Genomic DNA, 26448 nt, shown 5'->3' on the forward strand with positions numbered 1-26448 from the left:
TACTCACTATAGTAACCATACAGTACAGTGTCCTCGATCTGTCTGCTGACGTTCGCATTGGCCCAGTCCTAGGACAAAAAGGAAACAACAGAAATATTAATGAAACATCTAACTGCTTAACAGTTATACTTGTCTTAATATGATCACATATCACTTTAAAATGTATCATCAACATCGACAGGTATGGTCTGTGCCTTCAAGAAGTGAGGGACAGATGAGTAAAAAGACAACTGCATTAGCAGGTAAATGTGAGCAAGTGTGAGCAGGTGGTTCTGAGGAAGTTCAGGAGATGGAAGTCGACTGACCGTCAGGGGTGGCGTCCCAGGGCAACTAAACAGGGTCTGAAAAACACCGTGGGAAGGCAGGAAGAGAGGGAAGGCACATACATGGGGAGTGAAAACCCACAAGAAGCAAAATCCAGACTCCCTGGAGCTCCTGGAAGGGGACGAGGAAGCGGGAGTGAGGGAGGGGAGGGGCAGGCATGAGGACGTGTGAGTCCGCTGAAGCACTCTGGTCTCTGGCCGGAGGGCAACAGGAAGCAGCGGAATACTGCGTTGCAGAGGGACCGGTATGATTTGCAACTTAGAAACAAGATATTCAGCATAATATACATTTAAAAAATACCTAAAAGAAGGAAAATTAAACTCCTTTGCATTCAACCCAATTACTTTTTAATTAGCAATTTTAGAAAATTAGTTCAAATTAATCTCAAATTTTAAAAAAACGACATTAATTATAACTGAGGTATAATACCAAGTCTTTTTGAATACCCTAATTTTACACATATAAAAAATTAAACCTGGAGAATCTATGTGACTTGCTATTAAGTAACAAGGCTCATTTTAGTATTCAGGTCAATTCTATTCCATCAACACTTTAAGAATCCCACTTACAAGTCTTTTAAGGCAGAAGAGTAACATTTAATTATCCTAAAATAATTTAGGTTTTTTTTCCCCCTTTTTCACTTATAAACACCTACAACAAGGATCTATGAATTTCTAATTGAAAAATGCCTAAAAGAACAAAAGTGTGGAAAACTCAAATTTAGCACTACAGACGCAAACCGTGACACACAGTGCACAATAAAAATGCTATTTCTCCAATAGCAATGAAGACTGAAAAACAAGAACAGGCTAAACTTTAAAATTATGTTACCTGTATAAAGAAACAAGTAACTACAGAATATTAAGAAGATCCAAATGAAAAGTCAGCATTTCCACATGAAAAGGCTGTAAATACCAACTCCATGAAACCATACACTGCCAATCAAAATCCCAACAGCAGGGACAATGCTCTAACATGGTGATTCTAAAAGTCATCTGGAAAACACACAGGCAAAGAGCTAAGAAATTTTTTGTAAAAGACCAACAAGGAGGGATTTAGCCAATTACCAAATCTTATTAATAAAGCATGAAAATCTATTATTAATATCATAGTGACCTTCCATTCACCTAAATGACAAGATTGAAATCATTAAAAAATATCCAGCAATGGCAAACGTGGAGGAAAAGCCATCTACACACAGTAATAGTAAGGAAGACAGTCCGTGACACAGACCATCTTTGCTGGAATCTGTCCTAAAAAGATTCACACAAATCAGGACAGATATCATGCACAGGGATGTTGTTAAACAAGTAGTCCTGCCCATTGAATAAACTCAAGACCTCCAGAGGAATGCCTGGCAGCTCTCAAGCCCAGACCCTCCGGCCCACAGCAGGAGGGCTGTCCTCCACCTCAGTCACTCACGGGACCACGGGGCCCAGAGGCTGACCGGGTGCTCAGCCCCTGCGGTGTCTGGGGTCCGAAGACAGCGGGTATTCCGGCTTGCGTGGCTGGGCACCCATGTCCAGGGTGTCGATCTACCTAAGGCCACTCTTCCGCCTGCCCCGCAGGCAGAGGTGCCTCTGCTGAAGCACCCACACTTTGGGAAGCTCACCACTTCACAGAGCAGGAAGCATGTAAGAACGTGGGAACCTGCTGACCCTTATTCCCATAAATTACAGCCTCCACCAATCAATGTTGACTGATCTTTCTTCACCCGACAATATTCAGGGTAGTCCAGTGGTTAAGAATCTGCTTTGCCATGCAGGGGACACGGGTTCACTCCCTGATCAGGGAACTAGGATCCGACACGCCTCCAGGTAAGTAAGGCCATGCGCCACAACTAGACAGTCTGTGCACCCCGACAGAAAGATCAGTAAACAACAGGATAATGTCATTTAAAATGCTGAAAAACAGTAAGAAACAACAAAAAATGAGACAACCGAATCACCTGGGGAGAAATGATAAAATGTATTATTGTACATTTACAATGTGGAATACCATATGGACATTAAAATCTCTAAAATGTATATAAACTGGTATATATGGATATCCATGAAGTACTTCTGAATGGGGGTAAACAGAACAAGTTGCAATCAATAACTTTAACACTCACAATCCTTGACTAAAAAATGTAATCAAAGAAACACCAAATATATTCTACAGAAAAATAAAAATAAAGTTAAGCAGTGCTCACCGCACAAGACTAGAAAAAGCACTGTGGTAAATTCTAACCAATGACGAGAAACTTTTTCTTCAGGTATCCAAATGAATGAATACAACCAAAACTTCAGCTCCCAAAAGCTGTGTTTCATAAGTGATTGTTTATATAGCAGAACAAATTTTTAAAGATTTTTGAAATGTGAAGATTTTTTGAAACAGAGGATAATTATAGCTATTTCTCTGCAAGATTCCAACCAACGAGGTATTAATGTACCCACGGACAGTCACATAAAAGTTAAACTTAAAAACTGAAGACGACAATAACCTCAGAAAAAGACAAGTAGAAAGACTGAAGGTAATTTAAAATCAATGGGCTTCCCTGGTAAAGAATCCGCCTGCTAATGCAGGAGACGCAGGTTGGATCCCTGGGTTGGGAAGATCCCCTGGAGAAGGAAATGGCAACCCACACCAGTATTCTTACCTGGGAAATCCCATGGACAGAGGGACTGGGTGGGCTACAGTCCATGGGGTTGTAAGAGTCAAACAACTTAGCACTAAACAACAACTATTTAAACTCAAAGGTTCACTGACATTTAGTGTCTTTTACCCTCAAGTGTTCTTTTGTTTAACCAAATCTTGCAGCAGTTAGAGAATATTACTGTTACTATTTTAAAGCAAAAATATGTGTAAAATATACAACATCACTCAAGTACTATTTGTGTATTTGGCTTTTATATACAACCTTGCCTTCAAGGTATCTGATTCACTGTCAAAAGAGCTCAGTTTATGAAACTTCCTTCTATATTTTGAAAATTGCTAGTTATGCCCTTAATACGTTTTATAAACTTCTGCCTCCCAAAGTAGAGACCAAAAAAAAATTCAGGAGACCCAAAGGAATGTGAGAGAAATAAGAACTAATACTAAGTAGAGAATACGCAAGAGGAATATTTTAGAAAAAAGGAAAAGGAGATAAAGTCCATGATGAAAAGGTAGTGATTTGTATACATAAAGCTCCCTTTTCCATCCTTCCAGGAGGCCTTTTGAAATGCTCAGTCCAACCCAAAGCTACACTTAAGCCCCCTTAACTTTACCAGATAACCTCACTTTAGACCTATGGCTCTCACTCACAGATGACTCTCTCTTCCCCGGGAGGACATCTGGCAACGTCTTGGAGACAATGGGGCTGGGGGAAGGGATGGCATGCTACTGGCATCTGAAGGAAGTTAGGGTCTGCTAAACATCTGCAACACACAGGACCACCCCTCACAGGAAAGAGGCACTCAGGACACAAGCCAGTGATTAAGAAGCCCGGACTTGAAGGTCTCTAAAATAATCTGAGGACCAAAAACAAGAGTTACTTAACTCATTCCCAAATCGAGACCCCACTCCACCTGTACTCAGAGACTAGCCCTTCCTTCTAATGAGTGCATGCGCTATTCACAGCCACGCCTTTCACACTGAGGCCCGCACCCCTCTGTTTCTGCAAGGACACAACACTGGGCCTGCAACAATACCCCTCCCTGACAAACATCTTTCCCACTCTACTGAATCCTACAGTGTACGCACTCCAGGAGCTTCCATCAAACACCACAGTCACCACAAATAAAACACCCCTCCCTCAGCCCACCTCCTACTGCCCTAGAGGACGAAGCTCCTGAAAAGCGGCCAGGATGCCGTCGCTGCTAACTCACCTTCCTGCCCACACTGAGCTCACTCCCACCTGACCACCCACGGCTCCATAGAGATTCAGTTCAGTTCAGTTCAGTTGCTCAGTCGTGTCCGACTCTTTGTGACCCCATGAATCGCAGCACGCCAGGCCTCCCTGTCCATCACCAACTTCCGGAGTTTACTCTAACTCATGCCCATCGAGTCAGTGATGCCATCCAGCCGTCTCATCCTATGTCGTCCCCTTCTCCTCCTGCCCCCCAATCCCTCCCGGAATCAGGGTCTTTTCCAATGAGTCAGCTCTTCCCATGAGGTGGCCAAAGTACTGGAGTTTCAGCTTCAGCATCAGTCCTTCCAATGAACACCCAGGACTGATCTCCTTTAGGATGGACTGGTTGGATATCCTTGCAGTCCAAGGGACCCTCAAGAGTTTTCTCCAACACCACAGTTCAAAAGCATCAATTCTCCTGTGCTCAGCTTTCTTCACAGTCCAACTCTCACATCCATACATGACCACTGGAAAAACCATAGCCTTGACTAGACAGACCTTTGTTGGCAAAGTAATATCTCTGCTTTTTAATATGCTATCTAGGTTGGTCATAACTTTCCTTCCAAGGAGTAAGTGTCTTTTAATTTCATGGCTGCAGTCACCATCTGCAGTGATTTTGGAGTCCCAAAATATAAAGTCTGACACTGTTTCCACTGTCTCCCCATCTATTTCCCATGAGGTAATGGGACCAGATGCCATGATCTTAGTTTTCTGAATGTTAAGCTTTAAGCCAACTTTTTCACTCTCCTCCACTTTCATCAAGAGTCTTTTTTGTTCCTCTTCACTTTCTGCCATAAGGGTAGTGTCATCTGCATATCTGAGGTTATTGATATTTCTCCTGGCAATCTTGATTCCAGCTTGTGCTTCTTCTAGAGATTACTCTTCACCAAAGGCGAGGGGTCACAACCCTGCCGCTCTCCCTCCACTTCTCATCACTTGAAGCACATCCTCTGAGAAGCGCCCCTCTTCCATTGTCCTTCCCCCCTCCCAGGCTGCAGCCCCACCCATGGGTGGCCTCCACATAATAATACAGCTCTGCCATCCCTGGCCCGGCCCTGGTGTCAAGCCTTCTCCGGCCACTCGCTCTCCCCAGCTACGGGTCTGGCCACAGCTCTAAATACCATCCACATGCTGATGACTTCCAGATCCACTAAGGTTTCCCTGGAGCTTAACTCGCCACTTGACTGCACCACCTAAATATATATGACAGGCACTTGGAAGGTAACCTGTCTAGAACACAGCTCTTTATTCTATATCCACTCAGCAGAGACATTACTTTGCCAACAAAGGTACGTCTAGTCAAAGCTGTGGTTTTTCCAGTGGTCATGTATGGATGTGAGAGTTGGACTGTGAAGAAAGCTGAGCGCCAAAGAATTGATGCTTTTGAACTGTGGTGTTGGAGGAGACTCTTGAGAGTCCCTTGGACTGCAAGGAGATCCAACCAGTCCATCCTAAAGGAAATCAGTCCTGAATATTCATTGGAAGGACTGATGCTAAAGTTGAAACTCCAATACTTTGGCCACCTGATGTGAAGGACTGACTCATTTGAAAAGACCCTGATGCTGGGAAAAATTGAAGGTGGGAGGAGAAGGGGACGACAGAGGATGAGATGGTTGGATGGCATCACTGATTCAATGGTTATTAGTTTGAGCAAGCTCCAGGATTTGTTGATGGACAGGGAGGCCTGGTGTGTTGCAGTCCTCAGTGTCTCAAGGAGTCAGACACAACTTAGTGACTGAATTGAACTGAACTCACTTGCCCACGTGCACACACAGGACTTCTTATTCCCTGGGCATCCCTATTTCTCTAAAGAGTCCTAGGCATCACTGGTTCAGTTTTCTTTTTCCTTCCACCTCCATATCTAATCCATCAGCAAAGCCACGCAGTCTACCTTCAAAATACATGCTGACTTTAACCACTTTTCTCCACCAGCACCACCCTAATCCCAAGTAAAATTTATTTTTTAAAACCCTAACTCCCCCTGCACTTAGAAGAAAATCTAAACCCATCAACATGACCTAAAAGACAAAAACACTGGGTCCCCCCCTTCCTCTTGACCTCAGCTGGTACCACAGCACAACCCCCATGCCACCCCTCAGTCCAGCAGGCCAGATGCCTGTCTCTGAGGGGCACTGGCCTGCTGTGGCGTCTTCGTGAAGGCGGCCTCACTCGGGTCTCACCTTAAGGACCCTCCACAGAAGTCTGGCCTTCCCCTCCTCCCACCTGAGTACCCACCACTGAGCAGACGCTCACATCGGTCTGCTCTGTGTCCTCACAGAACTGAGCATGAGAAAGCGAGCTGGTCTGGCCTCAGAGAACGTATGCGGCCTGAAAGCGGTGGCCTCACTAGATTTTCAGCATCAGTCTCCAGCGCCCACAGCTGTCAGGTCTGCATTCAGTTCAGTTCAGTTCAGTCACTCATTCATGTCCGACTCTTTGTGACCCCATGAATCGCAGCACGCCAGGCCTCCCTGTCCATCACCAACTCCCGGAGTTTACTCTAACTCATGCCCATCGAGTCGGTGATGCCATCCAGCCATCTCATCCTCTGTCGTCCCCTTCTCCTCCTGCCCCCAATCCCTCCCAGCATCATGGTCTTTTCCAATGAGTCAACTCTTCCCATGAGGTGGCCAAAGTACTGGAGTTTCAGCTTCAGAATCAGTCCTTCCAATGAACACCCAGTACTGATCTCCTTTAGGATGGACTGGTTGGATCTCCTTGCAGTCCAACGGACTCTCAAGAGTCTTCTCCAACACCACAGTTCAAAAGCATCACTTTTTTGGTGCTCAGCTTTCTTCAAAGTCCAACTCTCACATCCATACATGACCACTGGAAAAACCATAGCCTTGACCAGACAGATCTTTGTTGGCAAAGTAATGTCTCTGCTTTTTAATATGCTATCTAGGTTGGTCATCACTTTCCTTCCAAGGAGTAAGTGTCTTTTAATTTCATGGCTGCAGTCACCATCCACAGTGATTTTGGAGCCCCAAAAAAATGAAGTCTGACACTGTTTCCACTGTCTCCCCATCTATTTCCCATGAGGTGATGGGACCAGATGCCATGATCTTAGTTTTCTGAATGCTAAGCTTTAAGCCAACTTTTTCACTCTCTTCTTTCACTTTCATCAAGAGTCTTTTTAGTTCCTCTTCACTTTCTCCCATAAGGGTGATGTCATCTGCATATCTGAGGTTATTAATATTTTTCCCAGCAATCTTGATTCCAGCTTGTGCTTCTTCCAGCCCAGCGTTTCTCATGATGTACTCTGCGTATAAGTTAAATAAGCACGGTGACAATATACAGGCTTGACGTACTCCTTTTCCTATTTGGAACCAGTCTGTTGTTCCATGTCCAGTTCTAACTGTTGTTTCCTGACCTGCATACAGGTTTCTTAAGAGGCAGGTCAGGTGGTCTGGTATTCCCATCTCTTTCAGAATTGTCCACAGTCTATTGTGATCCACACAGTCAAAGGCTTTGGCATAGTCAATAAAGCAGAAATAGATGTTTTTCTGGAACTCTCTTATTAGATACTTAGTAAATACTAAGTGCAAGAATACATTTAAGGTGTAGTAAGAACACAAAGTTCTAAGGTACAGTTATCTGCATCTGAGAGCAGGAATGAGGCAATATGAGAGCGTTCAACCCAAACACCTGATAATCTCAGGACATAAAGAGATTATCACTGATGGACAGAAAGAAGAAATGAATATTTTAGCTACCAAAACAAATATTTTCATGCCACATCCTAACTAATTTTATATACTGTATAAAATAAAAATATCTGTTCATGTTAGTGGCTATTTCTGATTTTTTTTTTTTAGTACACTTTAGGTCAGTGGTAAAGAATCTGCCTGCAATGCAGGAGACACAGGAGATGTGGGTTTGATCCCTGAGTTGGGAAGCAAGAGGAGGAAATGGCAATCACTCTAGTATTCTTGCCTGGAGAAGTCCACGCACAGAGGAACCCAGAGGACCAAGACCATGGGGTCATAAAGAGTCGGCCGTGACTGAACATGCACACTTTGTATGTTTCATGAGCCAAAGTTATTGGCTAACTACACAAGGCACCGTAATAGAACACTTTCTTTATGGTTTTGTGTGTTGTTTTTTTTTAATGTGAAGTTAATTATTACACAGGAAAACTAGAAGCAATGAAATTATCTGGCGAAAAATATCCATAGTGCCAGGAGCTGAAAAAGAGGTCAATGGAAACACTTCAGACATTATCACAATATACCCTTGACCAAAGGCAGGCAGAAATAACTAGGAAGGTAAAGTAGACAAAACAGAGAAAGTACTGTTGACTGCCTGCCTGGTGTCCTCAGCTCCTAAGCTCAACGTCAGCAGTCCTTGATGTCTCGAGTTTCCAAACAACTGTACCTGATAAGCAGGTTCCTAATCGGTTTAGAGGCTTCAACATCCGAGGTGGAAACTGAGAAACTCAGATGACAGACATATTCATTCAGGAATAAGCAATGCAGTTTGTAAAACTTAGGCCACAACATAATTCATCATGGAAAACAACCACCTGCACACTTTAATACAGATGAAAGAGATTAAAGATGCTGTGGCACACTTTTACCCTGAGACACCTACAGCTACGGCATGAAGTCTGAAACTAGTTCTTAAATACTAATATTTAAATACTCTTGTCTTTTACTAAGCATCTCAAGAGAATTCGTTAATAATTTTTTGGAGAAAATACTCTTTACAGTTTACCAGATGTAGTTTTTGAAAGTCGCTTCAGTTCTCATTTAACTATTAGCACAGGCCAGCTTCAAATGGGAACTCTTAGGAAGTTCACTAGTCCCCCAGCCAGTGCTCCAAAAAAGAGAAAAGACAAAAAGGGGAACTAAGAATATTTTAAAACATCAATTTATATACATCAAAGTATTGGGGAAAAACTGGTATATTATCAAAGCTTTCAGCTGGCTAAAAATAGACATAACTAGACAGAGACACCTATTAATAAGTAAATGAAAAGTAGAAACAAATGAGTCAATTCCTAGGCAGGTTGATAAGAAGTCTGTGGTCCCTGAGGAGGAGAAAGGGGTCTAGGGCTCTACAAGTGGAAATAGGGGTCTGGAATTCTTGAGGAGGAAGAAAGGACAAACATCTTTCTTTTTCCTCTACATTCCTTAGTCTTAGTCACATAAAACGTTTTTTTTCCTTTAAGCCCAGAACTGATGATTAAGCAACAAACAGCTCAGTTTAAACTCTGTACTAAGGATTATAGAACAACAATGTATCCTGCTTGAGGACAGGTTCTCCTTCCTGAAATCCTTCTGGCTAATCTTTTTATCTTAAAATGTAAATTGTGGGAGTGGGTCTAGTAAGATCTTTACAACCTTGAACATTCTTTCGATATATTGTAATAACCAATTAAAAACATATATAACTCCCTTGCTAACACCAGTGAGGGGGGCATGCTCCATCCCCCTTCCGATGTCTATGTCAGAACCTTTCTCTGTCCCTTTTTATACTTTAATAAAACTCTGCTACACAAAAGCTCTTGAGTAATCAAGCCTAGTCCCTGGTCTCGAAGTTAAATCTTCTTCAGAGATCATGAATCCGACACCGTTCACCATAAGCTATCACCTTGGGGGCTCGTCCAGGATCTTCAGGCCAAAGTAATAATACTCAGAGCTGTCTCTCTGCTTTCTCAGTACACAGATGTTCTGCTTTACTAACTCTACTGTGTGCTTGTGTGAATGGATGACACGCCCTGCGTGAAGCAAGCACTGAGCCCTGCTCTGCGGTTTCACAATGCCTCAAAATGACTGAAGGCAGCCCCAAAATGGGGAATCTTTTGGGGGGTTTATACTGACCTGCCACTGTCAAGAGACAGCCAACGTCCCTGCTAGGGGAGCAGCCAGAAAAGGGCGAAGCACGTGGACGGAACTTTCCCTTCTCGGGTCACCTTGTCCTGGTCTCTCTGACCACTTCATAACTGCGTGGGGAATCAGAACTACTAACATAGTCTGCTGGATCACGGGCTTTCAAGGGACTTGTAATCCATGCTGCTATTATGTACTTTTATGTAGACCCCAAGTATGGAAGCGCCTAACCTTGCTAGGAGCCGGAAGTTCCAAGAGCATGTTTGGGAGCATGGCGGAGCTCTAGCTGCAGGAGCGTCTCTCAGGCTAGAGGGCACGCTCTTGGCTGCAGGCCTCAGGGCCGGCGACCTGAAGGTAAGTCTTTGTCACGGCTGTTTCTCCTATCCATGTGGACTGAAGCACTGCTGGTGACCGTGAGGCTTTTGAGGACACAGATCGGGAACTGCAAGATGTGGTTCGATCAGGATTACAGTGGGCTCCTTTTGGTGGTGTCAGCTCTTAGCAGACCAGAGAAGGCTCTCGGATGGCTTTTGTCTCAGCTCCCTAGGTGCTCCTTCTGTGGAATCTGTGGACGTGAACTGGAAGGACTGGCCCTAGTGGCTTGAGGACAAACACTGCCTTGTCCTCGCTGGCTGACCCTTTTGCTGTCACATATGCTGGCGTGCTGACGCTCAGAAGGGACATCGTGGTTGCTGTTCACCCCTTTATGACTCACCGCTTCTAGTGCGGTCAGCACTGTACTCAGGAGTGTGCACGGGCACACGTGAGACGGAGGCTTCCCCTGGCAGTACTAGCTTGGGAAACATTCCCGGAAGCTACTCTGGCAAGTCAAACAAATGTCTCAGTGGTAAGGAACTGGAAACCAGTCTGGGATGCATGAGGCCGGCCCCTGGGGCACCGCCACCCCACCTCGGTGATAGAACCGGGAGGGACAAGTAAGATGCCTGCATCGGTAAAGGACAGACTAATTCCGACCAGGGAAGGAAAGCTTTGGTGGAGAGTCTGTCTACACCCCCATCTACAGCAGGGAAGGATGCTTTTGGTGGAAAGAAGCCGTGGCTGTGGATGCCGCTTTTTTCTCTCTTACAGATGGGAGCTAACAGTTCCAGAACCACTCCTTTACAATGTATTTTTTAAAAAAACTGGGACAAGTTTGATACCCAGAGTTTAAAAAAACATGCCTGATCTTCTTCTGTGATACTGAATGGCCATAGTATCCTTTAGAAGATGGGGAAACACTGGCCTGTTAAAAGGTCTCTTAATCAAGATACTGTTTTACAACTAGACTGGTTCCGTAGAAAACAAGAGAAATGGGTAGACATGGGATATGTGTTGCTCTTTTTCTCTCTGCAAGACATGCCAGATTTATGTCCTAAGGGTACAGATTTGGGTATGAAACCTTCAGCTCCCTCCTGTCCTCTTTACTTTGCCCCTGTATCTGGGGTTCCCAGCTGAACAGGCTGAGAATCAGGGCACCCTTCCAGGAGGAGTTGCCTCAGTCTACATAGAAATTCAAACAGTCCCAAAGCACTCAAGACTATTTAGAGGGTATGTCTTAGGATAGACGTTGACTCCTGACTTGACAGCTCGAGTTCTGGGGGAAGCTACTCCTTCTGGAGATAAATGGCTTGAACATGAGACAAGGGGAAAAAGGGAACATGAAATAGCCCTCCTCCCTACTGGGAGTCAAGCACTTCCCGTAACTGTGCCAGAATGAGGCTAAAACATGGTTGAAGGAAGGTAGGATCAGAGTCTTTGCAAGAGGTAACCTTCAAGGACTCAAGGGAATACCACCAAGACTCTAAACTATGCTAAGTTGGCTGACATAGAACAGAGAGAGAAGGAAACTCCTAGTAAATTCCTAGATAGACTACGGGAGGCTCTCCACAAGTTTTCTGACATTGATCCTGAAAGTGCAGAGGGAGGAATGATCTTAGAAGATTTATCACTCATTCAGCTCCAGATATCCACCATAAGTTACAAAAATAGGCGTTTGGACCAAATCAGTCTTTAAAAATTTTAAACTGTTGCAGCTGGCTCAGATGGTATATTATGGTAGAGAATATGAGGAAAATATGAGGTAAAAAAAAAGACCAGGAAAAGGCTGAAGCCCCAGCATGACTGTTAGACCTGCTCTGAAACAGCTTGAGAAGAATGCCCAGAGGGACCCAGGTGAAAAGGGATGGGCTTGCTATTACTGTGGAAAGAAGGGGCACCTCAAGCAGGATTGCCCTCAGGCCTCTAAGCTGCCCCAGCTCCATGTCCAGTCTGCAAGGGACCACACTGGAGGAGAGACTGCCCCAGAGGCATAGGTTTCAGGGGTCAGACTCTCAAGACAATCAGGACTGAAGGTGCCCCGGGGTCCCCACACAAGTTCCCGTCCTAATTACACCTGAGGAACCCAGGGTATTAGTAACTGTGGGGGCCAATCCGTCAATCTCTTTTGGACACTGGGGCAACTTTCTGCTCACCAAAGCCCCTGGTCCACTTTCCTCCCGATCCACTGCCGTAATGGGGCTGTCTGGACGAGCCAAACGCTATTATTTCAGTCGTCCTTTAGGCTGCAACTGGGACTCTGTGCTGTTTTCTCACATGTTTCTGATCACGCCAGAGCTTCCCCCACCCCTTCTGGGGAGGGATATACTGAACAAGGCCCAGGCCTCTGTTTTCATGAATATGGAACCTGCTCTTATAACTGAAGAAAATGTAAATCCTCAAATGTAGGCTGATGGAAAAACTATGGGTCAAGCACAAAATGCTGTTCCTGTCGTTATCAAACTCAAAGACCCTCACCTATTTCCACATCAAAAGCAGTATCCATTAAAACCTGAGGTTAAGGAAGGGTTAAAACCCATCACTGAAAATTTAAAGGAACAAGGATTATTAATTCCCTGTAACAGTTCATGCAGCACTCCTATTTTTGGTGTAAAAAAAAAGTCAAATGATAAATGGAGACCTGTTCAAGCTACACAAATGTTAAGTGCCTAATCCTGATACTTCATTGTCTGAAATTTCTGACTGAATCAAATATTTTTCAGTCATTGATTTGAAGTTTGCTTTTTAGAGTTGAATCTATACTAAATCATCTTCTACCTACGACTTTAAGATGACTGAGAGGATTCTTGGGCATTATAGGCTATTGCCTCATTTGGATTCTGGGGAACTTGCCTGGCCTTTATATAAACTTCTAACTGAGACTCAGCAGGCCCAAATCAACAAGCTAGTTTGGTCCCCAGATACTCAAAGGGCTTTTAAGGCTCTTCAAACTGCTCTCTTGCAGGATCCCGCTTTGAGCTTGCCCACAGAATCAGAGTTTAGTTTGTTTGTTACTGAAAAAAGGCTATGGCCACATTGCTTAAGGGTAGTTGCTATTACTGTCTTGCTAATGCCTAAAGCTCATAAATTTACTACTGGGCAAAATCTTAACATACTGACTTCTCATGATGTAAGTGGGATCTTAAACTCTAAAGTTCAGAGCAACAATGGCTCCATCTTTAAAGCTGCTATAACTCAAGGAGTGTTGAAACCTCTAGAATAGAGTATCATTCAGGGTTCCTGGAGACCCCAATCTTCAGGAAAGGTTGAAAAGACTAATGACATTATTAATAGGCATCTTGGTAAGCTAACTCAGGAAACACAAGATAGTTGGTTTAGTTTTACCCATACCTTTAATAATGAGGGTATGAACTGCCCCCCCAAAATGGGATTACCTCAATGACAGACTAGTTTTGCACACAGATATTGTCATAGATCCTAAAGCCTTATAACTATATGACTGAACTTTCAGCTTTTTCAATAGACATTACCGGGAGGTTAACTCCTGACCCAGACTTTGAGTCAAACAAGCCAGTGTTTGAGCCAAGAATGGACATGGGTCTGAGAATCTATGTGGGCTTGCTTCTGCTGACTCCAAAAGTCCTGAGTCTGCCATCTGACCCTCAAGACAACACCTTCCTGTCCTGGGCTCATTCCTACACCACATTCCATAATTCTGGAATCATAATTGCTGGGTCTGTGGAGCACTCCCCCTTCTCATCAATTAAAGACTTCCCATGGTGGGTTTCTCCACTTCAAGGAAAAGACTTTCTTCAACTCTGTGATGACATCCAACAATCCTAAGATGGACTGGTATAACATATTGTACCTTAACTATGGACATAATGTAACTTTTAATTTTGATTAGGTTTTAACTTGGTTTAATGACTATTTTGCCTTGCATCTGTAGCTGTAAAATGGGGTTTGCTTCTAACCATCTGAAGGCTTTTAAGTTACAAATGGTTGTCCAGGCTCCTATGAATGCCCAACTATTACTTGAGGCCCCCGGATCAGAGACCCTCCTTATGAGGGTTAGCAGAATATGTTGCTTCAATAATTTAGGGACTAGGCTCCTCAACAGCAGGAAGCAGTTATGCAACGAAAACAATGCCCCTTTCCCTTGGCAACAGAATTCTCTTAAAAGACAAGGAGGGAATGAAAGAGTCAATTCCTGGGCAGGCTGATAAGAAGTCTGGGGTCCCCGGGGAGAAAGGAGTCTAGGGGTCTCAAAGTGCAAATAGGGGTCTGGAATTCTCAAGGAGGAAAGGACAAAGATCTTTTTTTTGTCTACATTCCTTAGTCACATAAAATGTTTTTTTCTTTAAGCCCAGAACTGATGATTAAACAACAAACAACTCAGTTTAAACTCTGTACCAAGGATTATAAAACAACAATGTATCCTGCTTGAGGATAGTTTCTCCTTCCTGAAAACCTTCTGGCTAATCTGGTTATCTTAAAATGTAAGTTATAGGAGTGGGTCTAGTAAGATCTTTACAACCTTGAAACATTCTTTCTATTGTAATAACCAATTAAAAAAGTATATAACTTCCTTGCTAACACTAGCCAGGGGGACACTCACCATCCCCCTTCTGATGTCTGTGTCAGAAGCTTTCTCTCTCCCTTTTTATACTTTAATAAAACTCTGCTATACAAAAGCTCTTGAGTGATCAAGCCTGGTTCCTGGTCCCAAAGTTAAATCTTCCTTGGAGATCACAAATCCAACACCGTTCACCGTAAGCTACCACAAAGGCCATACAATAGCTGAATGAATCCCTCAATAATGAAAAATTTTAAAAAGAGAGGAAAAACCTTAACATGGAATTTTTCCCTTCTAATTATTGGTGCCACATTTAGATTTTTGTTGTTGTTTAGTCACTAAGTCATGTCTGACTCTTTGCAACTCCATGAACTGCAGTACTGGCTACCCTGTCCTTCACTATCTCCCAGAGTTTGCTCAAACTCATGTCCATTGAGGTCAGTGATACTGTCTAACCATCTCATCCTCTGTCACCCCCTTCTTTTGCCTTCAATCTTTTCCAGTATCAGGGTCTTTTCCAACGAGTTGACTCTTCACATCAACTGGCCAAAGTACTGGGGATTCAGTATCAGCATCAGTCCTTCCAATGAATATTCAGGGTTGATTTTCTTTAGGATGGACTAGTTTGATCTCCTTGCTGTCCAAGGGACTCCCAAAGAGTCTTCTCCAACAGCACAATTTGAAACTATCACTTATTTAGTGCTCTGATTTCTTCATGGTCCAACTCTCACATCTATACATGACTACTGGAAAAACGATAGCTTTGACTATAGACCTTTGTCAACAGTGATAGCTCTGCTTTTTAATATGCTGTCTAGGTTTGTCCTTCCAAGGAGCAAGCGTCTTAATTTTATGGCTGCAGTCACCATCCAAATTGATTTTAGAGTCCAAGAAAATAAAATCTGTCACTATTTTCACTTTTTCCGCATCTATTTGCCAAGAAGTGATGGGCCTAGATGCCATGATCTTAGTTTTTTTGAATGTTGAGTTTTAAGCCATTCTGTTCACTTTCTTCTTTCACCCTCATAAGAGGCTCTTTAGTTCCTCTTCACTTTCTGCCATTAGAGTGGTATCATCTGCATTATCTGAGGTTGTTGATATTTCTTCTGGCAATCTTTATTCCAGCTTGCAGTTCACCCAGCCCAGCATTTCACATGATGTATTCTGCAGAGAAGTTAAATAAGTAGGGTGACAATATACGTACGGCCTTGTCATACTCTTTTCCCAACTCTGAACCAGTCCGTTGTTCCATGTCTGTTCTTAACTATTGTTTCTTGATCTGCATGCAGGTTTCTCGGAGACAAGTAGATTTAACAAACATAAAATAAGCACACTAACTACAGCTATACATTTTCTTCTCTAATGGAGCGTTTAATAGAATAAATGCCACAAGTCTTAATGGGAAATACTTTTGTTTCTTTACACAGGTGAATTCCTAAAGTCTTACTGAAACAAATATAATGTAACCTCACAAATTAAAAATAAATAAATGAAACAAAAAACTAGTATCCAAAAAGGGATTGATTACTAAACTAAGCATGGTCCTAGAACAACTACATGATCTAAGGGAAAGCTCATAATTTCATTAAAATACTTTAGAAATTTCCAGATGAAAATGTAATTCCACAAAATCTAAACAAATCAAATATTCTAAATTTAAAAATTAAAAAAACTCTCCTGCTCGAACAATAATTATACACTGCATATAGGAAATCCCAGTAAAAGCATATACAAACGCCATACCTGAGACAGGTTATGTCACCTCTCTGAACCTTGGCTTCCTGCCCATGAAAACCGAGACAACACTATCTACCTCATTGGGTGGTTGGGACATTAAGATATGTAAACCATTTAGGAGAGGGTCTGACACACACTAAGTACTCTATGGACATTAGTTACTATCTCTCCACAGCATTCCACACATACTAAGAGCTCAATTAATACTTGCTAAATGAATGTCTAACCTATAGAAAAGAACTGCAGTTTTCACAGCAATTGGAATCTAGCCAAACCTAACGCAAAAAAATTACCAAATCATTTAAGTCCAGTTGGCCCAATTCAGGAAGTTATTTGGGAATCATGCATTACTGAGATAATTAAAATAATATTTCATTCAAATATTTAAGTACCTACTATGTGTCAGACGCTGGGCACCTAGAAACAAACAAGACACACTTCCTATCTCATAAAGCTTACACTATTAAGAAATGTAAAAGTAATCTGCATAACTGAAAAGGAACTCAGAAGCCTTCCAATCTAATACCATGCATTTTAAATATAAGGAACATGAAGTCTAGAAAAGCTCAGTTTGGCCAAAGACACAAGCTAAGTAGTGAGAAGCCAAGACTAGAACTCGGGTCTGATCGTCTGCAGCCTGCATCGCAGTGACTCAGGGTCTTCAATGTCACATAGAGATGAAGACCATAATCTGCCACTAACAGAGGTCCTTCTAAGTTGTCTTAATTAGATAATGCAAATCAAGTCAGACTTCAAGGGAGCTACAAAAGGCACAAAAATAAAACCTACTGTGATCACCCGGCAAATTTTCTGATTAACAAAAGGACTTCTTGGATGGCTGAAAATCAGTGAGAAGTCTGTTCCACATTAGCTGTCACATCTTCAGCCTGTGTCCATTTCCATTCTCGCTTATTCCCAGTGACAATAATAAAACACAACACACAATGCACTGCTACACATTTAATTAAATACTTAATTGCAAAGAACATGAAAGGACAAATAATTACCTTAAATGTACCATTTTGATTTTTCATGTAAGAAACCAAAAATATATCCACTGGAAGAAGTGCTGAAGTGATCAGTGCAATGGCCAGAGAAAAAATGGCAGTTATGGTGGAGACAACTTCACTTTCCCGCTGACTCTGATATTTGCGAACATATATCCAGCAGAACGCCAAAATAGCCTGAAACAGACAGAAAGAAATGTTTTGTTACTGCCTTATCTATGCTCTAATACTGATTTTAGAATGTGTTTTAAAGTTTCTGGTTGGAAACTTCATGTCAAGTAAAGATGCTTTCAGATGTACATGGAGAAGTCCCCTACCCCTTATAAACTTAGTCAGGATTTATCATTTACAAGGCCAAGTTCATTAAAGCAGTACATTATCACTGGGGTGCCAAGACATCAAAAAAAAAAAACAAGCAAAGGTTGTTGATAACAGTGCTCAGTTACATATTTCCTCGTGAACACAGTATGACCATTAATGGTTGACACATTACAGTTATAACTAGCTCTTAATACTTTTCCCTATACATTTTCCCAAGCTAAAGGGGATGTAACTAAAAGCTGTTTCCCATTGTTCATTGCAGCACTATGTACAATAGCCAGAACATGGAAACAACCTAGATGTCCATCAACTGATGAATAGATAAAAGAAACTGTGGTACATATACACAATGGAATATTACTCAGCCAGAAAAAGGAACACCTTTGAGTCAGTTCTAATGAAGTGGATGAACCTAGAACCTATTTATTATACAGAGTGAAGTGAGTCAGAAAGAGAAAGATAAATATCATATTCTAACGCACATATACGGAATCTAGAAAAATGGTACTGAAGAATTTACTTACAGGGCAGCAATGGAGAAAGAGACATAGAGAATAGACTTATGGGCATGAAGAGAGGGGAGGAGAGGGTGAGATGTATGGAAAGAGTAACATGGAACATTATCATATGTAAAATAGATGGCCAACGGGAATTTGCTGTATGTCTCAGGAAACTCAAACAGGGGCTCTGTATCAACCTAGTGGGGTGGGATGGGGAGGGAGATAGGGGGAGATTCAAAAGGGAGCGGATATATGTGTACCTATGGCTGATTCATGTTGAGGTTTGACAGAAGACAACAAAATTCTGTAAAGAAATTAGTCTTCAATAAAAAAAATTAATTAAAAACAAAAGTTGTTCTATCCTGTTCTTACTACAGAAGCATCACAAAACACCACCCAAACGGAAATTAACTTCTGTTCCTTTGTGACAGCTTAAGAGTTTATCATTCAGCTAAAGATTAACTGTCAACAGTCACCATGCAATCAACATATTATACTGTAATTCACATTTTAAAGGGTATTAAACAAAGAAGAATGAATACTGAAAAATGGATGCATGTGCATTACAAGGAACTTTCCAGGGAAAAAAGTACACTCAGAGGTACGGAGGTTGACATCTGTAACCCATCAGGTCTTTTTAATAGTCGCCAACATCTCTCTAGAAATTAACACAAGTAAAGAACTTTACTCTTGCAATTCTAGCATCAGAATTCAAATTCTGGCATCAGAATTCCCTGGAGGGCCGCTACAGCAGTTTCAAATTCAACAGGTCTGGAAAGGGTCCAGAAAACCTGTATTTGTAACAAGTTCCCAGGAAGGCTGATGCTGGTCCAGAGGCTACACTTCAAGAATCTCTGCTTTGCTCAGTCATAGGGGATGGCAGGCAGATCCTAAATGGGTGATTCTCAACCTTGGCTATGTTAGAATCCCCTGGGTAAAAACTCAAAATCCCTTTACGGCCTTCCCCAAATCACTTCCATCAGAGAATGAGGCTTCTCTAGGCATCAGCATGGAGGACGCCAATCTGAGGCAAACTTGAGAACCAAGGTTTTAAGTCAGCTCTATAAAAGCTCTGGGACACAAGCTTTGTTCTCTCCTTTCATGCTGTTCAAAAGATTTAACTTTCAGTGTAGACAAGGTACGGGTTCCCTAGAGAAAGAGATCCAGGCATGGCTTTCTTGACATATGAGAAGCCATTTTTGGCACAAGCTACTTTGTGATCTAAGCCTGGCCACAATGCTCGCCCTTGGACAGATTTCAGTAATTAAAGATCTAGAGGGAATAAAACAATGCAGAAACAAATGACTCTATCAGGCAAGAGAAGAAACTACAGCAGACAGTACCTCAGCTGTCAGCACTCCCAGGTCTGTTTTGAAGACGGTCCTGCAGTGTTCAGCTACAAGCTCAACCAGAACCTGAGGGATGACACTGATCTGTCCTGACCCTCCTTGGATTCTGTCTATCACTCAAGCCCCTTCATGAATATGTATGACCTTTAGCTTTATTTTTTTTTCCTGGCAAAAGACATGTTTATTTAAAGAAATCCTATACATCCTTAACATGTTTTCTGAATCTAAAAGTAATATATTTCTTTTTTTTCCCCCAATTATTTTTATTAGTTGGAGGCTAATTACTTTACAATATTGTAGTGGTTTTTGCCATACATTGACATGAATCAGCCATGGATTTACATGTGCTCCCATCCTGAACCCCCCTCCATCCTCCCTCCCCATGTCATCCCTCTGGGTCATCCCAGTGCACCAGCCCCGAGCACTTGTCTCATGCTTCCAGCCTGGACTGGCGATCTGTTTCACACTTGATAATATTCATGTTTTGATGCTGTTCTCTCAGATCATCCCACCCTCGCCTTCTCCCATAGAGTCCAAAAGTCTGTTCTATACGTCTGTGTCTCTTTTACTGTCTTGCATATGGGGTTATCGTTACCATCTTTCTAAATTCCATATATATGCGTTAGTACACTGTATTGGTGTTTTTCTTTCTGGCTTACTTCACTCTGTATAATGGATTTCAGTTTCATCCACCTCATTAGAACTGATTCAAATGAATTCTTTTTAATGGCTGAGTAATATTCCATGGTGTATATGTACCACAGCTTCCTTATCCATTCGTCGGCTGATGGGCATCTAGGTTGCTTTCATGTCCTGGCTGCTATAAACAGTGCTGTGATGAACATTGGGGTACACATGTCTCTTTCAGATCTGGTTTCCTCAGTGCGTATGCCCAGGAGTGAGATTGCTGGGTCATATGGCAGCTTTAAACTTCCCCAACCTTGCCGAGGAGGACTGGGTTAGGAAAGCCCCCCCGTTTTCTCCCTTCTCCTGATCTTTGGCTTGGTTGTGTCTGCTGGCTCAACACTCATCAACAGGCAAACTTAGTTTTTCATGTAACATTATTTCCTTTTTGGGTATCATACTTCAGGAGCCAAAAACAAACTAAGAACACCACCTAACTAGTTACAGTTTCCAAATTCTCCTACCATAATCAAGAGAAAAGAACAGTTCCATCACTGCAGAAAAACCTCCTTTGCCCCTCCGTAATTAACTCCTCTCTCCACTTCCCTGGTGGCTCAGTTGGTGGCTCAGTTGGTAAAGAATCTGTCTCCAAAACAGAAGATCTGGGTTTGATCCCTGGGTTGGGAAGATTCCCTAAAGGAGGTCACGGCAACCCACTCCAGTATTCTTGCTTGGAGAACCCCCTTGGACAGAGGAGCCCGGTGGGCCATAGTCCATGGGGTCACAAAGAATCAGACATGACTGAGTGACTAAGCGCACCACTCGCTAGCCCTTGACAACCACTATCTATCTTCTGCGCCCACTGCTTCTGCTTCTTCTAGAATGTCAGTGTACTTACATAGTATGTCTTTTGAGTCTGGCTTCTTTTATTTAACTTAATGAACCTGAAATCCATCCAACTTGTTGCATGTAATTTCTTTACATTACTAACGTTTCAGCTGGTGTCAGAACATCAGGAAAAAATAAAATGAAAAGAAAACTGTGCACTTCGGAATATGGATGTTGGACAGAAAGAAATGAAAGGAAATGTAGGGAGGGAAGGAGAAAAAAGGAAGGAAAAAGACCTTTATTCAAATTCTTAACAATTTACTAATTTCACTTTGTTTTGGAAAACACTTTTTAAAAATGTTACTTATATTAATATTTAATGTGTTTGTTTCTAAATTGACAAATATAGCTTTCCCCAAATTATTTTGGAAGTCACTGGGAGATGAGCCTTTCTATCCTTAGCAGCAGCTAAGACAAAAAACCGAATAAACTCTTTGTTGGACCTGAAGAAGCTCTGCACCTACACAAAGTTTGAAGTGGTAGGTATTACTGCAGAGGAAGGAGCTTGCCAGTAACAGGCAGACAAGCAGAAAAAGGGCAACCTAGGCAAAACAGTTCAGCCAGAGATTCCCAAACTTTTAGGGGTTTGGGGAAACTTTACTAAAACAGACCCCAAAGAGCTTTTTGTTTTCAGGTTAAATCTATCAATAGTTACTACATTATAAAATAAACCAAATGTCTTCATCTGTAAGATAAGAATATTTCTTTCATAGCAGGTTATGGGAATTGAATGTAATTCAGCACAGTGCCTAGGCTAGTAATTGCTCAACAAAGAGTAGATATTATTATTAAACGTCATATGAAATAACATTTTAGAGAATTTTATGAAAGAAACTAATATATAATTCTGCTAACAGTCATAAGGAAAGATTTAGAGCAGTGATTCTGACTTAACTGGTTTGGGCATTAGGGCTTTTAATACTCCCCAAGTGTCTGTAATGAGCAGTCTAGGTGGAGAAGTACCTGGGCAGAGGCAGGAGAGAGAATCACGGAATCAAGGAACACATACTGCCTGGAATCTTGTCAAACTGCAGATTCTGATTCACAGGGCTGGCGTCCCATATCTGTATTTCTAACAAGTTCCCAGATGATCCCCTCACTTGGGAGTAACAAAAGTAAACTTGCTTTACAGAAACCGAGACTTAGTCGTATATAGTAATGGGAAATGCAATTTGAGAGATGGTGTAAGCCAAATTATTGACAATCCTGTGGGGGTGGGGACTAGGGCAAAGGGCTCAGATGGGACATAGTAAATATGGACAGTTAAATTAGAGGCTTGGAGGAGCCAAGTCTAACCTTTCCTTATGTGACAGATGAAAATGAAGTCTATCCTATTTGCCCAAGGTTACAAAGCTGTCAATTTCAGTGTTCTGAATCTTTAACAGGTGATTAGCAGTTCTCAGTGTTAAGTCCCCAGACGCCCGGCAGTCCCACAACTCTTTCTGGGGATCTGCAAATTGAAAACTGTTCTCACAATACTACTAAAGTATCATTTGCCCTTTCCACATTGATATTTGCACTTGTGGTGCATAAGTTATGGTGGGGAAAGTGAAAGTTGCTCAGTCCTGTCAAACTCTTCACCACCCCATGGACCATATATAGTTCATGGAATTCTCCAAGCCAGAATACTGGAGTGGGCAGCTGTTCCCTTCTCCAGCCATTCCCAAACCCAGGTCTCCCACACTGCAGGTGAATTCTTTACCAGCAGAGCCAACAGGGAAGCCCAATGGTGGGGAAACTGCTGACCAATTAAACACAAATCAAAACAACCAGAACCAAACAGGCCAGTAGTGACTATTTTTTTAACCACCACACACTCACAGAAGCAAAGAATGACTAACTTCAAACTACAATCAACAAAGCAGTAAATATCAACTTCATTAAACTTCAACCCCTGACTTCTTTACTATTCCGTGGAGGAAAACGTGAATGTGCTCAAATAGTGATGGCTGTCTTCAGGAAAAAGCACCCTGTATTAAGAGCTGAAATCCAAAGGAGGCACTATTTCCAGGAAACAAAGTTTCACTTGAAAGCACAAGTGATTATGTATCAATGACAGTGAGCTTGGCAATTTCTCAATACTTATTTCTGAGACATTTCTTCTGACAAGATCAGTGGTGGTACTGATGGATATTTGATTTATGTAAAGAAATATATCCATATTTTGAAGATCTGCTTAGCTTGTAGAACCGGTTATTTTCTAAATGACCAAATGCATCATGTTATAAAACCACCCATAGGGGAAAGAACAAAAGTTCACTGATAGAGTTTCAATCTCATATTTCATACTAAGAAGCTTCTATTTACTGAGTTTTGATGTGATATTATATAGAACAAAGTCACAGTGACCTAAAAGATACTCTGCTTCCAACTACATATCACTAAAACCTCATGTACGTCAACCAAAGTAACCTCTCAAAAGCTTGGATCCAGAAGCAGACACGAGAATCCAGTTCTCTTCTAATAATCCACTAATTAAAGATATTTGCAGAAAATTAAACAATGACCCTCATTACTAATTTAGTCCTATTCTAACATCTAATTTCAAACCTTTAATTCTATTTTCATTTTATTTTGTTCCTGTTAATATCACCAACTTAAATGCTTTCCCTTCCTTTTCTATCCAAAGTTTGCCTCTATTCCACTTTCTCCCAAAATTGTTCTCTATTCTCTCAAGTCCTATTTGATTTATAAAATCATACATCAGTTTTCAGTACTTAATAGACCTGTTTCAAGAATTCTTATTTTCCCACCTATCTCCAGGCCCTCTTAAAGGCCACATTTTGTTTTATTTGCATCCTCCTACAATTTATAGCATAACTGCTATATCTGAAATGCTTATTCGTTGATAATTGCCAAGTTATTCTCCCTGGACTTTGATACAGGTTATGCGCTCCTTGTTTTCCTCTAAACTGTCAGGAAGAAAGAAATTTACTTTTCCTTCTTAAGTTCTTTTGCCTGGTCTAACGATTAAATTGACATGAGCCAGATCAACAGGAGAAAATCAAATGTTTTATAACATGTATACTGTACAGGGGAGATACCCAAGAGAACTTAACAAAATGGCCAAAGCCCTCACCTTCAATGCCACCTTCAGCTATAGACAGAGGACGCCGGAAGTGACAGCTTGGGACCTGAACTGGGAGGAAGGCACTTTTCATGCAAGTAGAAAGCTAAAGTTGGGTAAACAAACTTTTGCTGGGCCAGACAGGGAGAAAAGGACACAGAGGGACTCTCTGAGCTCTAGGCCCACCACACCTAGCCCATATTCTTTGCAGGTATCTCTGGTGATTAAACTTATTTTGGAGACAGGGCCCTGATCTAAATTCTTCCAGCGGCTAAGGCAGATGTAAAAAGAAATATTTCCTGAGTCTTCCATTTCTTACAAATAACCAGTCTAAGCTAATCCCCATTGCAGAGAGACACTTTGGGGTGCCAAATTTCGTTCCCCTACAAAGTCAAGTGAATACAATAGTCTGGAAAAGCCCAAGTACAGGCTGTGGAAACCAAAGCCAAACCAGGTCTTTCACTTTCTCCAAGCAGAATAAAGCACGTTCCAAGGTAAAGGCATTATTACTTTCTGGGCAGGTGGTAAAGGCTACAAAAGAAGCCTTTTCAAGTTTTCACACACTGTAGGAAGGAGGTAGTTTCTGTTCCACCATCTACAAGAAAAAACATACTATACAGATTGCAGACACGGTAACAGAATCTTGAAAGTAATGTAAAATGAGGCACTTGTTATTTCAACAAGTAAACTGGATTTTTTTTTTTTTTTCCTTTTTGGTTTGATTTTGTTGTTTTCCTACTGCCAAGTGGCATTAATACTTCGGGACACTGAAGCAACAACAGGTTGGGCTGAAGACTACCGGGAAGAGCGAGACGGGGGAGGGGAAGGAAGAGAAATAAACTGAACTCCCAATTAAAAGGGTTTTAACATGGGTTAGGGAAATAAAGCTAGGCCATCTGGCCCACGTTTTGCTGCCAGGATAAGCAGGAGTCAGGAGGCTGGGATGCAGGCACCTGAGGTCAAAAAGGTGGGCACACAGACCCTGACCCTGGAAGTAACTAGGACCCCACCTCCGCGGCACAGGTGTCTCAGACATCAAAGACCAGGAAGGAAGGCGAAAACCAGCGTCAGAACGCACGTCACCAAGGCAATACCGTACAATGGGGGAGAGAAGGCTGCGAACCCCACAGCCCTAAATGCGGGGACACAGGGCAGCCGCTGCCAGCGCAGAGCCGGCTCGCGGGCCGAAGACACGGCGCCCGCGGGACGCGCGCAGGCGGGAGCTGCCTGCCCCCGGGGCCCGTCTGGACGCCCCGCTCCCCCGACCGCAGGGGCCTCCGTCCGGGCCCGGGTCCGCGGCACTGCCTGAGCCCCGGGGACCACCCCGCGCCGTCAACCAGCGGCCAGAACACCCCTCCAGCAGCCCGCCCCAACCCGGCGCCTCCGCGGCGGTCGCCGCAGCCGGAGGGGCGGGATGAGGAAGTCGGGGCCCGGGCGGCCAGCGGCGGGGCCGCCCCCGTCCCCCGGCCGGGCCCCGGGTCACGCCAAGCGCCTCCCCTACCAGGAGGAGGAGGCCGAAGATGCACCAGCCGATCACCAGCTCGGCGGACGCTGCGCCCGCCGCCGCCGCCGCCATCTTCGCTTCCGGCCGGGACAGCCCCGGTGAAGGGGGGACAGAGACGGGAGGGAGGAACCGGCGCAGGACGCGGCGCTCGCGCACCCTAAAGGTTAAAGGGGCGGAGGGGGCGGAGCGCCGGTTGCCTAGGAGACCCGCTGGGAGAGGTCCCTGGCGACAGCGGCCGGGGGCGGGGCGCGGCTGGGCGCCGTGACGTCACGCACGGCCGGCAGCGGGGCGGTGCTGGGCTCTGAAGGGCGTAGTCTCCCGGCGACGTCACGTAACTGGCTGCTGACCGGAAACGCCCAGGCGCCCTTAGGCTAAGCAGCAGGTGTGTCAACAGAGGCAAGTCGCCTCAGGATCTTCCACTGCCATTTTAAAGGAAGAAGCGCCCTAGTCTCCTTGGCATAAGAGCCCCTCAATTACCAGAAGGCCTCCTCAGGTTGTAGGAATGGCAGGCTTTCCCAGCTGCCCAAATGACTTTCTGATTTGCTGGCACCTGGGCCCAGCCTGAGT

General features: G+C 43.1%; 1 protein-coding gene across 1 annotated transcript in view; it reads right to left on the reverse strand.

Annotated features, from left to right (window-relative positions):
* Positions 1-26068, reverse strand: part of LMBRD1 (LMBR1 domain containing 1) — a 134430-nt gene extending 108362 nt beyond the window's left edge. The window contains exons 1-3 of the mRNA XM_061131879.1: positions 25879-26068; positions 17629-17805; positions 8-68 (exon numbers count right to left, since the gene is read on the reverse strand). Coding sequence (XP_060987862.1) covers positions 8-68; positions 17629-17805; positions 25879-25953 — 313 coding nt within the window. The 5' untranslated portion in view covers positions 25954-26068. The remainder of the gene's footprint in view (positions 1-7; positions 69-17628; positions 17806-25878) is intronic.
* Positions 26069-26448: the final 380 nt, after the last annotated feature.

The sequence above is a fragment of the Dama dama genome, chromosome 28, assembly GCF_033118175.1.
Source record: "Dama dama isolate Ldn47 chromosome 28, ASM3311817v1, whole genome shotgun sequence".
Classification (NCBI taxonomy): Eukaryota; Metazoa; Chordata; class Mammalia; order Artiodactyla; family Cervidae; genus Dama; species Dama dama.